General features: G+C 38.1%; 1 protein-coding gene across 1 annotated transcript; it reads right to left on the reverse strand.

Moving 5' to 3' along the window:
- Nucleotides 1-544: 544 nt before the first annotated feature.
- On the reverse strand, nt 545-10,665 carry LOC117319685 (cytoplasmic tRNA 2-thiolation protein 2-A-like). The gene is made up of 15 exons (XM_033874448.1): nt 10,395-10,665; nt 9,495-9,569; nt 8,430-8,568; nt 8,155-8,215; nt 7,726-7,835; nt 6,726-6,922; nt 6,431-6,566; nt 6,133-6,182; nt 5,718-5,799; nt 5,163-5,254; nt 4,923-4,986; nt 4,491-4,648; nt 2,198-2,261; nt 1,290-1,348; nt 545-882 (listed from the first exon to the last, which is right to left on the reverse strand). The coding sequence occupies exons 1-15, from the start codon at nt 10,448-10,450 to the stop codon at nt 828-830; spliced, it is 1,398 nt and encodes a 465-aa protein (XP_033730339.1). The 5' UTR covers nt 10,451-10,665; the 3' UTR covers nt 545-827.
- Between the last annotated feature and the right edge of the window lie 207 nt (nt 10,666-10,872).

The raw sequence follows: 10,872 nt of genomic DNA on the forward strand, positions 1-10,872 counted from the left end.
TTTCGGCGCAATGCTATACGGTTAGCATTTAGAAGTGATGGGGCTTTGAACGGGTATTGCACAGGACAGACTTGATTCCTCGGAAACACCCAAGTTTCTATCGACTGGATTTACGTTATTTTTAGAAGAATATCAGCTCTTGAATTCTAAATGAAAGTCGTCTTCACACCAGGATAATTTGTTCAAAACAGATTCAAGTCTAACCAGTCACATCTTAGCAGACGAGTTTCAACTTCACAGGGTCTCGATTTTGTAAGGTAGGCCATTGACATCAGTGAATAACCACAAAACTAAAATCCCATATACATACACAACCTACACAACCGGAAACCATGCCGATCCTCCCGATTTTTCACAAGTTTTTTTTTATATAAATACTGGTCTTTTAATGTTGTCGTGTCTTGCATTTTTGAAAATTTGGAAACGAGCCCCTGTGAGTGCAACGACATTGACTTGACAATTTGATAATTCCTAGATCAAGAACGGCGCTTATAGTTATATTGTGTTGACTACATTTTGTTTTAATTATAAAATATTACTCTCATAACTTCTGAAGTTGCTTTATTTTTTGTTGTGGATTATAAATGCTAGCATTAGAAAGCTCTCCAGGCCGAAAGTAACTGGCGGCCATTGTTTTGACCTGCAACACCTGAGGCTGTATCCCTACTCTGACCGAATCACTGTAAATTGTAGTATACAGTCTCATGAATACAAATGTGAGACTGTCATGTTTCATATTGTCAATATTAACCTTTGTAATAATCCCACCCTGCATAAATAGTTCAATGTTGATATGACTTCGTAATTAAAATCAGTTTTTATATTCATCAACTGTTTTCTGGATCAAGAAGAAAATCTTGAATATCGTTCTTCATCTTTGACCTGTAAAAAGGAAGTACAACCCATTATTAAACACGATGTAGCTGATATCTACTGGGAATCATTTCCACATTTATTTTATATTCAAAGCTAGATATTTATAAATTTAAACTTTATTTTACAAAGCTAGACATTTATAAATCTATTAACCTTTATTTTACAAAGCTAGATTTTCATAAATTTAAACTTTATTTTACAAAGCTAGATATTCATAAATTTAAACTTTATTTTACAAAGCTTGATATTTATAAATCTAAACTTTATTTTACAAAACTTGATATTTATAAAATTTAAACTTTATTTTACTATCAAAACACACCATCAATTTAAACTGTATTTTACCATCAAAGCTAACAATCAATTTTACCTTTATTTTACCATCAAATCTCAGCAAATAAATGATAAATTACCTGCGTAGTCGGTATGAAATCTGTGTCAGCAGTTTATCTGGCAGTGCTGCAGGCTCTACCTGTAACAGACAGAAGATTTTCCATGATTTTCAGATTTTGAAAATTTCATTCATATTCTCACAAATAAAATTAACAAAAGGCCAAATATAACCTATACCGCAGGCTCTACCTGTAACAGACAGAAGATTTTCCATGATTTTCATTTTTTTTTTAAATTTCATTCATACCACATATTCTCACATATAAAAGTAACAAAAGGCCAAATATAACTGATACCACAGTATTATAGGTCTGATTGGTACAACACATGATAGAAGTAACAAAAGGCCAAATATAACTGATACCACAGTATTATAGGTCTGATTGGTAAAACACATGATAGAATCGGAGAAAATCTCTAGAGAAACTGTAGGTCTGTAGTTATACACCGTTCTTATGAAGCACTAACACATATTACAAAGGACTGTGTTTCCATTCTAATAATATCACATTACCACCTTGTCGACCAGCCTGCTTACTACTAAATCAATGATGTATTAAAGTGTTATGTGCAAAATATCACATGAATTCACCAATAAATTATCATGTGGCCGTCCAGAATATCAGGTAATCAAAACTTGGATTTCAAGTTAAAATATCCCATAGACTCCTTTTCTACAACATCTTATCATCTTAACATGGTTTGGTTTGGTTTATTTTGTTTAACGTCCTATTAACAGCTAAGGTCATTTAAGGACGGCCTCCCGTGCGTGCGACATGCATGCGTGTGGTGAGTGCGTATGTGTGTTTTGGGAGGCTGCGGTATGTTCGTGTTAAGTCTCCTTGTGATAGGCCGGAACTTTTGCCGATTTATTGTTTAACATGATTGTCTAGTAATAATAAATGAAGTGCCATCCGTGCTTATTTACCATGTCTTTAACAGTCATTCGACATCCATAACACAACACTGACAAAACTTCCTCCTTCTTCACACTGGAACAAAAAGTATTTACATATTACACTAAAATATGGTGCTGTGTAACATTTAAATATTACACTAAAATATGGTGCTTGTAACATTTAAATATCACACTAAAATACGGTACTGTATCACATCTAAATATTACACTAAAATATGGTACTGTGTAACATTTAAATATTACACTACAATATGGTACTGTGTGACATTTAAATATTACACTAAAATATGGTACAGTGTAACATTTAAATATCAAACTGAAATTAACAGTTTGTCAATACAGAAACCTGAACATCACTTTAGTAATTATTTATCTATGCTATCTGGAAATCTATTTCAAATCTACATTCCATCAAAGAGATTTCATCTATTGTGAATCATAGCTACTGTCCCCTCCCTACAACAGGTGATCTTACCCCTCTGACTTTGTGTGACAGCTACTGTCCCCTCCCTACAACCGGTGACCTTACCCCTCTGACTTTGTGTGACAGCTACCGTCCCCTCCCTACAACAGGTGACCTTACCCCTCTGACTTTGTGTGACAACTACCGTCCCCTCCCTACAACATGTGACCTTACCCCTCTGACTTTGTGTGACAGCTACCGTCCCCTTCCTACAACAGGTGACCTTACCTCTCTGACTTTGTGTGACAACTACCGTCCCCTCCCTACAACATGTGACCTTACCCCTCTGACTTTGTGTGACAGCTACCATCCCCTCCCTACAACCGGTGACCTTATCCCTCTGACTTTGTGTGACAGCTACCGTCCCCTCCCTACAACAGGTGACCTTACCCCTCTGACTTTGTGTGACAGCTACCGTCCCCTCCCTACAACAGGTGACCTTACCCCTCTGACATTGTATGACAGCTACCGTCCCCTCCCTACAACAGGCGACCTTACCCCTCTGACTTTGTATGACAGCTACCATCCCCTCCCTACAACAGGTGACCATACCCCTCTGACATTGTATGACAGCGACCGTCCCCTCCCTACAACAGGTGACCTTACCCCTCTGACTTTGTGTGACAGCTACCGTCCCCTCCCTACAACAGGTGACCTTACCCCTCTAACTTTGTGTGACAGCTACCGTCCCCTCCCTACAACAGTTGATCTTACCCCTCTGACTTTGTGTGACAGCTACCGTCCCTCCCTACAACATGTGACCTTACCCCTCTGACTTTGTGTGACAGCTACCGTCCCCTCCCTACAACAGTTGATCTTACCCCTCTGACTTTGTGTGACAGCTACCGTCCCTCCCTACAACAGGTGACCTTACCCCTCTGACTTTGTGTGACAGCTACCGTCCCCTCCCTACAACAGGTGAACTTACCCCTCTGACTTTGTGTGACAGCTACCGTCCCTCCCTACAACAGGTGACCTTACCCCTCTGACTTTGTGTGACAGCTACCGTCCCCTCCCTACAACAGGTGACCTTACCCCTCTGACTTTGTGTGACAGCTACCGTCCCTCCCTACAACAGGTGACCTTACCTCTCTGACTTTGTGTGACAGCTACCGTCCCCTCCCTACAACAGGTGACCTTACCCCTCTGACTTTGTGTGACAGCTACCGTCCCCTCCCTACAACATGTGACCTTACCCCTCTGACTTTGTGTGACAGCTACCGTCTCCTCCCTACAACAGGTGACCTTACCCCTCTGACTTTGTGTGACAGCTACCGTCCCTCCCTACAACAGGTGACCTTACCTCTCTGACTTTGTGTGACAGCTACCGTCCCCTCCCTACAACAGGTGACCTTACCCCTCTGACTTTGTGTGACAGCTACCGTCCCCTCCCTACAACATGTGACCTTACCCCTCTGACTTTGTGTGACAGCTACCGTCTCCTCCCTACAACAGGTGACCTTACCCCTCTGACTTTGTGTGACAGCTACCGTCCCTCCCTACAACAGGTGACCTTACCTCTCTGACTTTGTGTGACAGCTACCGTCCCCTCCCTACAACAGGTGACCTTACCCCTCTGACTTTGTGTGACAGCTACCGTCCCCTCTCTACAACAGGTGACCTTGCCCCTCTGACTTTGTGTGACAGCTACCGTCCCCTCCCCACAACAGGTGACCTTACCCCTCTGACTTTGTGTGACAGCTACCGTCCCCTCCCTACAACAGGTGACCTTACCCCTCTGACTTTGTGTGACAGCTACCGTCCCCTCCCTACAACAAACCTTACCCCTCTGACTTTGTGTGACAACTACCATCCCCTCCCTACAACAGGTGAACTTACCCCTCTGACTTTGTGTGACAGCTACCGTCCCCTTCCCCGCAGCACGTGGTACTGTCCCCACATGTGGTGACTTTTCCTTTCCTCGTCCGGGAGATCAGGGAGGAGAACTCTACAGCACTTAATGCTGAACAGGCACCAACGTCTGTATCGAGGGGAGCCTAGATATAAAGTATACAGTGATAGTTGTCTCCCTTGGTACAGCATACAAGCCAAAGAAAACTGAAGCTATAGCTTTAACCGATAGTTAGGTCAACATCTTCTATTTATAAAATTTAGTTGTGGTTTTTTGTTAAATTCGTTATTTTTGTTTGTTTGTTTCTTTTGTTTGTAATATTTCTCATAAAATATGTAATCTCATAAAACTAAGCTCTTCTTGAATTAATTTTCCCCCGTTTGACTTTTGGTATTGTAAAAGCAGCAGTGTAAACATACCTCACACAAGGCACAGTGGCTGTTTTCTCCATCCCTTTTCTCAGTACTTAACTTTTCACCTGTCCTAAAACACAATAATAACCTTATCTGACTGATGTGATCCAATTTATGTCTGTGATATCATAAAGATAAGATTTGTTTATTTAACTTTGGTAGGAATTAATCTTTTAATATATAACTTTACTTTATAAAACTTAACCATTTCATTAAGTAAAAGTGTTACGGGAGGATCTAACATACCTCATGATGTTGCTGACAGTGGAGGGATAGTCAGTCTGCAGTCCTGTAACAAACGCCTCCGTCAGATGTTCAATGCTCGATCCTTCATGTGTCTGAAAATAATAAAGGATTCAAGAAACAGGACACTCACATTGATAGTAAGGAATAAAGGCAAAATTATTATTTTAATTTCGTCTTTATCTTAGTGATGTCTGATCTGGTATATCACAAATAGTCCATACGAAAACCTACAGCAATGAGAAGTCGGTTACTGATCCTGTGAAGTCTTTATACTAGTGCTGCTGTAAGGTTTAAGCTATAGAAAACTCTTTTAAAAAATTAAGAAAATCAATCTTTAAGGTTTTTAACTTATTTGACCCCAATGACCTTGACATATATATGTGGAAACGTTAAAGAACATATCTCTGACCTACTGGCTAAATATCAGTACCCAGGATCTTCTAGAAGTGACTCTCAAAGGAATGTTTAACTATAACATCCTTGTGACCTCAAAGATAGGTCAAGGTCATTTACCTTTGCATTGAGCGTTGGTAGGAACACAGACTTCATACTTACCTTGGTTGTGAGTGTTGGTAGGAACACAGATTCTACACCATGTAAAGAATTGTACATTGCCACTTCCTTAGAACTAAAATCCCTGTCAAATATAATTTGAAAAAGATTGTATTGTTAAATATACAGAACTAAACATACAATAAGTACAGTATGTATATCATACTTATAGTCACTTACATTGTGTCCTAAAGTTGAGAGTAACACATGAGTAACAATTTACTCTATCTCATGTCTTTCCTATTTTTATCCTCACTATGGATCAATCGGAAATCCTTGGAATCGTGAGTAATCTGTGGTTTAGACTTGATTGTACACACTAGTATACATGTATAATCAGCACTCAAAAACAGAGCTATCTACACCCCCTATTGTAAATAAGACCATGGTGTTAATGAAGAATTCTTGACTTTCTTACCTGATAGGCCGCACAAGCATGATATTAGGATACCTGGTGTCAGAAAATGCCTAAAAATAATAAAAATTTAGTTCAGTGTAAGCCAAAACCAAACTTGATACCCCTCTTCCTAAAAATAAATATGTTTTATAGCTGGATATCCTTATTGGAGCTAATTCCTCAAAAAATGGCGATAGCAGCAGGTGCTTTTAATATGTTTGGTAAACAGGGAAGTTAGAAACACAACAGATAAAAGTGATCAAAAACAACTTAAAAAGAATGGTAAATAATTCCATAATCATATTGAATATAAACTCACTGTATCCATAGCGACATGAGCACCCCTTCCCTGCGATATGTCTGAAAGGAGATTGACAGCCAGCCGCGTCCCACAGTGACCGGTCATAACCTTGGAGTAACCTTGAACTTGAGCAACTTCCATCAGTAGCCTCTGTCTACATACAAGATAATTAGTAAATTAGTCTTAAGGATTGTCAGGTATTGGTGTATTTCATTAAACAGTTTACAACCAAATATTAACAAGAGTTACACAAAGTGAGTTATGCATGAGATAAAGACTGAAATTTAGAATAAAACTTTCAATTACACAATACCTTAATCTGTTGAGCATGTCCTCTCTGGCTGTGAGAGATTTGATGGAGGAAAACAAAGACTTAATCTCAATTCTTGCTCTGTCAAGGTTGTCATTCTGCTTGGCAAGGTCAGTACTTTGGACACTAGCCTGGTCAGATTCCGCCAGACTGGACAGGTCAGCTTCAGGTAAGTGTTGTCCTTGGTCAAGACATATGGCCTAGACAACAAACAGTTATTAGTCACTGAATCACAAATCTTTTTTAATTAAGGTCATAAGGAAGAAGTGATGTTTTCTCAAACTCAAACAACACTTTCCAATGGGAAATCTACTGAATCACAAACTTGTAATTATAGTTTCCCATCAGGAAATAGTGATGTTTCCCTAACCTCAAACAACACTTTCTTATGGGAAACCTGAACTACTGTAGAGAAGTTACAAATATCAAAATGGCAGCTACCCTCAGGTAAGGAAGTGGCACAAGTATTTAAGACATCAAGTATCAAAAAGAATTAACATTTGTGTGAATTACATGTATGTGATATCTTTAAACAAGTAAATAAATTACTTATCTGTTACCATACCCATTCACAGTAAATATGGACAGTACACACAACAGCCTTTGATAGGTAACTATTGTGTTTCAAACACTATAAGTAATGTTTATCTAGACCTCCAAAATCAAAATGAATGAATGAATGAATGAATGAATGAATGAATAAAAGAATAACCATGTACAGTTATGTTTGATCACTTGACTATAAGATGTTTTAGGTAGAGCATGGTCCTGCATGTATGTCAATACAGCAGACTTGTGTCAGTTGTGAGGGAAGGGAGATAATCAACTAATCATGTGGCTCCCTCATCATCATCATCACGGCACCCTACATACACAAGTCAATCAACACCATCATCATCATCATCATCATCACGGTACCCTACATACACAAGTCCATCTACAGCTCAATGAGAATGTTTTATGGGTTTCTACAAGTGTAGGTGGGCCTCAGTACAATTCTCACCTCCTCCAAACGTCGGGTCTGATAAGGGTAGCCCGTACTGGCCATTAATTCAGATATCCTGTCCTTCTCAGCCACGCCGTCCTCTTCCAGGTTAACCAACACTGCAGTCTCTACATAAACAGTACACATAACAAATTAGTCATTTCATAACATAATAATCTCGCTACTGTTTTAAACCGTACACACAACATCTCAGTATAATCATCCTACTTCCGTTACAGTTTCAATAAACTGAAACTACACAACGAATCGTTGACACAAGTTTGTTGATATTTCAGTTTCAAGCAAATGAATTTACAAAGAATGCATTCATATTTCTTTGCTATTTTCTAATATGAATATGTTATTATAGATCATCATATGAACCCCCCCATGGAAAGTACCATATATAAAGATAATAATAATCATGAACCCTCCCATGAAATGTACCGTCTATGAAGACAATCCCGGGTATGAAGCGTAGTTTCTTGTGTGCCCTTTGACTCAATCCCTGTGAAAGACAAGATCAGGTGCAATAATCGTGAAATATCTCGCAATATTGAATCTCACTTCATCAATAAGAAACAATACTAATTACCAGTTAATATTTGTTTCCACTTCATTATCTAAATGTGAGTACAGCCTCCGAAAAATTATTGCAATTACAAAATTTTACATAGGAAGAAAATTTCTCCTTTTTCACATCATTTTAAAAATGTATGTACCTCTGTAATGAGATGAAGTAGACAACTCGATGATGGACCTCCAGAGTAAGCAACCAAGACCTTTTCTCCATCACGGACCAGCTTAGACTTTCCAATGGTGGCTCGGAACTTGTGTGTTACATATACCATAAAGCAAGCCCTGGAAACAGCAGAGATCACATACAATGTAAAACTTCCCCACATGTGTTGAGTATTCTATTACAGAATATATTTTTTGGAGATAATTAATATTATGTATTACTTTTTCTTTGTGTTTCTATAAAACTGATGCACATGAATTAAGCATACCATCAATCATAATAATCAAGAGTCATAACTTTGGATTGCTTTATATTTACAAAATACAGATCCATTATCAGCATTTTTTTGTTTAATTTTTTTTTTTTTAATTCTAGTTCATTTTTTGACTGCTGACAAAACTACAATGTCATAAAATATTTTTGAATATGATTGATATCAATGTTTTTGCTTCAAATCTCAATGATTACCCAGGCTAAAACACATCTTGTGACTTTTAATCAATACTGGTGTAACAGAAAAATTAGTAGTGCGCCTCCACTGAGGATTGATACTGCTGTCCTGGGTCTTATACTGGTCCACCGCTTCACTGACTGATCTAACTCCCCCTAGCACAAAGCTAGGTGATTGTATGATTATGTACACTATTTACAATTAAAAACCTGCCACACTACTCCCCCCTTTTCAGATGTGTTTGCACACACATCAACCCAGGTTCTATCTCAAATGAAGCCTCTCATTCTCCTATTACTTGCCGCTGGAGTGGTCAAGACAACCGCACCAAATGTTACAGGAAAGTGAGTAGTGTGCTTCTAACAGGGATTGAACCCAAGACCCTGGGCTTACTGGTCCGCCGCTCTACCAACTGAGCTATTAAAAGGGAAATTCCCACTACATTTGTATTACGAAGCTAGGAAGTGACCGTATTACTATATTTAGTTAAGGTCGGGTTTTAACAAATTTCCAAGGATTGTCACTGTACACATTAGTATAGCCAGAGACCTATAGTATATAATAGGTCTCTGGTAGTGGTATATAGCTTCTTACTTGCAAAAGGCATCATTCACTCTGGTGATCAAGATAGCATTTTCTGTGCGACACTTCATGCATTTTCTTCCTGGACTGAAATGTAAGTTTAACACACAATATAAATATTCAAATGAACAATACATATAACATTAACCTTTGTATACTTGTGGTCTGACTATCCACAGGAGTTTTATGCTATACATGTCTATATACAGGGTATTATCGTGACGAACATATTACTGACGTGACGTAAAACTGTAAAGAATATTGCGAGCATTTTTATGGCATCTTTTTTAGTGATTGCCATGATGTTCTGTGTCATGGTATGTATTATTCACATAAAAACAAAAGCTTCTTGTCTCATATTAAATTACTCAATACTGACTTTTCAATATCCCGCAACATTTTACGTCACGGTAGTACTGCTCGTCAAGATAATAGCTAAGGACCCTGTATTTATCAATAAATACAACTGTATTGCTCAGTAGCTATATATAGGCTTTACTCTCCTGGAAAAATATTACCTAAGCTTATACACATATCGCTATATTGCCAGACTAATTAAGTTTAGGCATCTAAAAGTGTTGTTCATTGTAACGCTTTATATCAGCCATGACTGAAAGTCAAGACACAAGCTTAGCTCTATATAATTGTCATAAATACAGATCTTATGCGATTTTTATTAAATATTGTGCCATATTTGCCTTTCAAAAATAAGCTGTTCTGAACATTTTTTTTAAATTAAAACGTTTGGGAAATATTAAGACTCTGACAGTAACAAAAAGAAGAAAATCCATCGAGATTTGTTTAATCAGCCTGGTGTGAAGTTCATGAAATAGGCAAGGCTTAGTATCCGTCAAAACTGGTGACGTCGTTACATGTAAGAGAGAACTTAGACATTTCAATGGTAACAGTTACCTGATTTTTTCTTTCTGTAGAGGCCCACCAGTATCCCCATCCTGCACGCTACACATGATTTAATCTCAGTAACAACGTCAGTGCCTTATAACATGATGAACGTATGCAATCCTCATGCAATAACCACATGTAGCCAAGTTTCAAGCGTTTTAGTGACCAAGACACGTCAGGCACAATGGGCCTGTGTGGTTCAATAGAAAAGGCATTTGATGTACATACATTTAATCTAATGGAACTGTCTAATGCTATTTTGACTACTGCTCAAATGAATCTTTCGCTATCAGGTTACAAACTGATTTTATTTTATATGTCACACTCATAGTTTATCTAGAGCAGATATCTCCTAAAACAACCACTTTTCCTATTTGACACCAACAAATGACTTATAATGCAGTTTATACTAAAGACCTCTGTGTCTCTGTTAATACTTTCCTGACCAGGATTTCTAAGTGTTGAAACAAATTTGTTATTCAACTAC

This window comes from Pecten maximus, unplaced genomic scaffold (genome assembly GCF_902652985.1).
Source record: "Pecten maximus unplaced genomic scaffold, xPecMax1.1, whole genome shotgun sequence".
Taxonomy (NCBI): Eukaryota; Metazoa; Mollusca; class Bivalvia; order Pectinida; family Pectinidae; genus Pecten; species Pecten maximus.

Bases quoted from the DNA above. Each gene is read 5' to 3' on its own strand.
- LOC117319685 (XM_033874448.1), bottom strand. From the start codon at position 10,450: ATGTGTAGCGTGCAGGATGGGGATACTGGTGGGCCTCTACAGAAAGAA. The intron at 6,183-6,430 runs GTGAGTTTATAT...TATTATTTTTAG, and splicing joins CTCATGTCGCTATGGATACA to GCATTTTCTGACACCAGGTA. The intron at 4,649-4,922 runs GTATGTTTACAC...CTTTATATCTAG, and splicing joins GCCACTGTGCCTTGTGTGAG to GCTCCCCTCGATACAGACGT.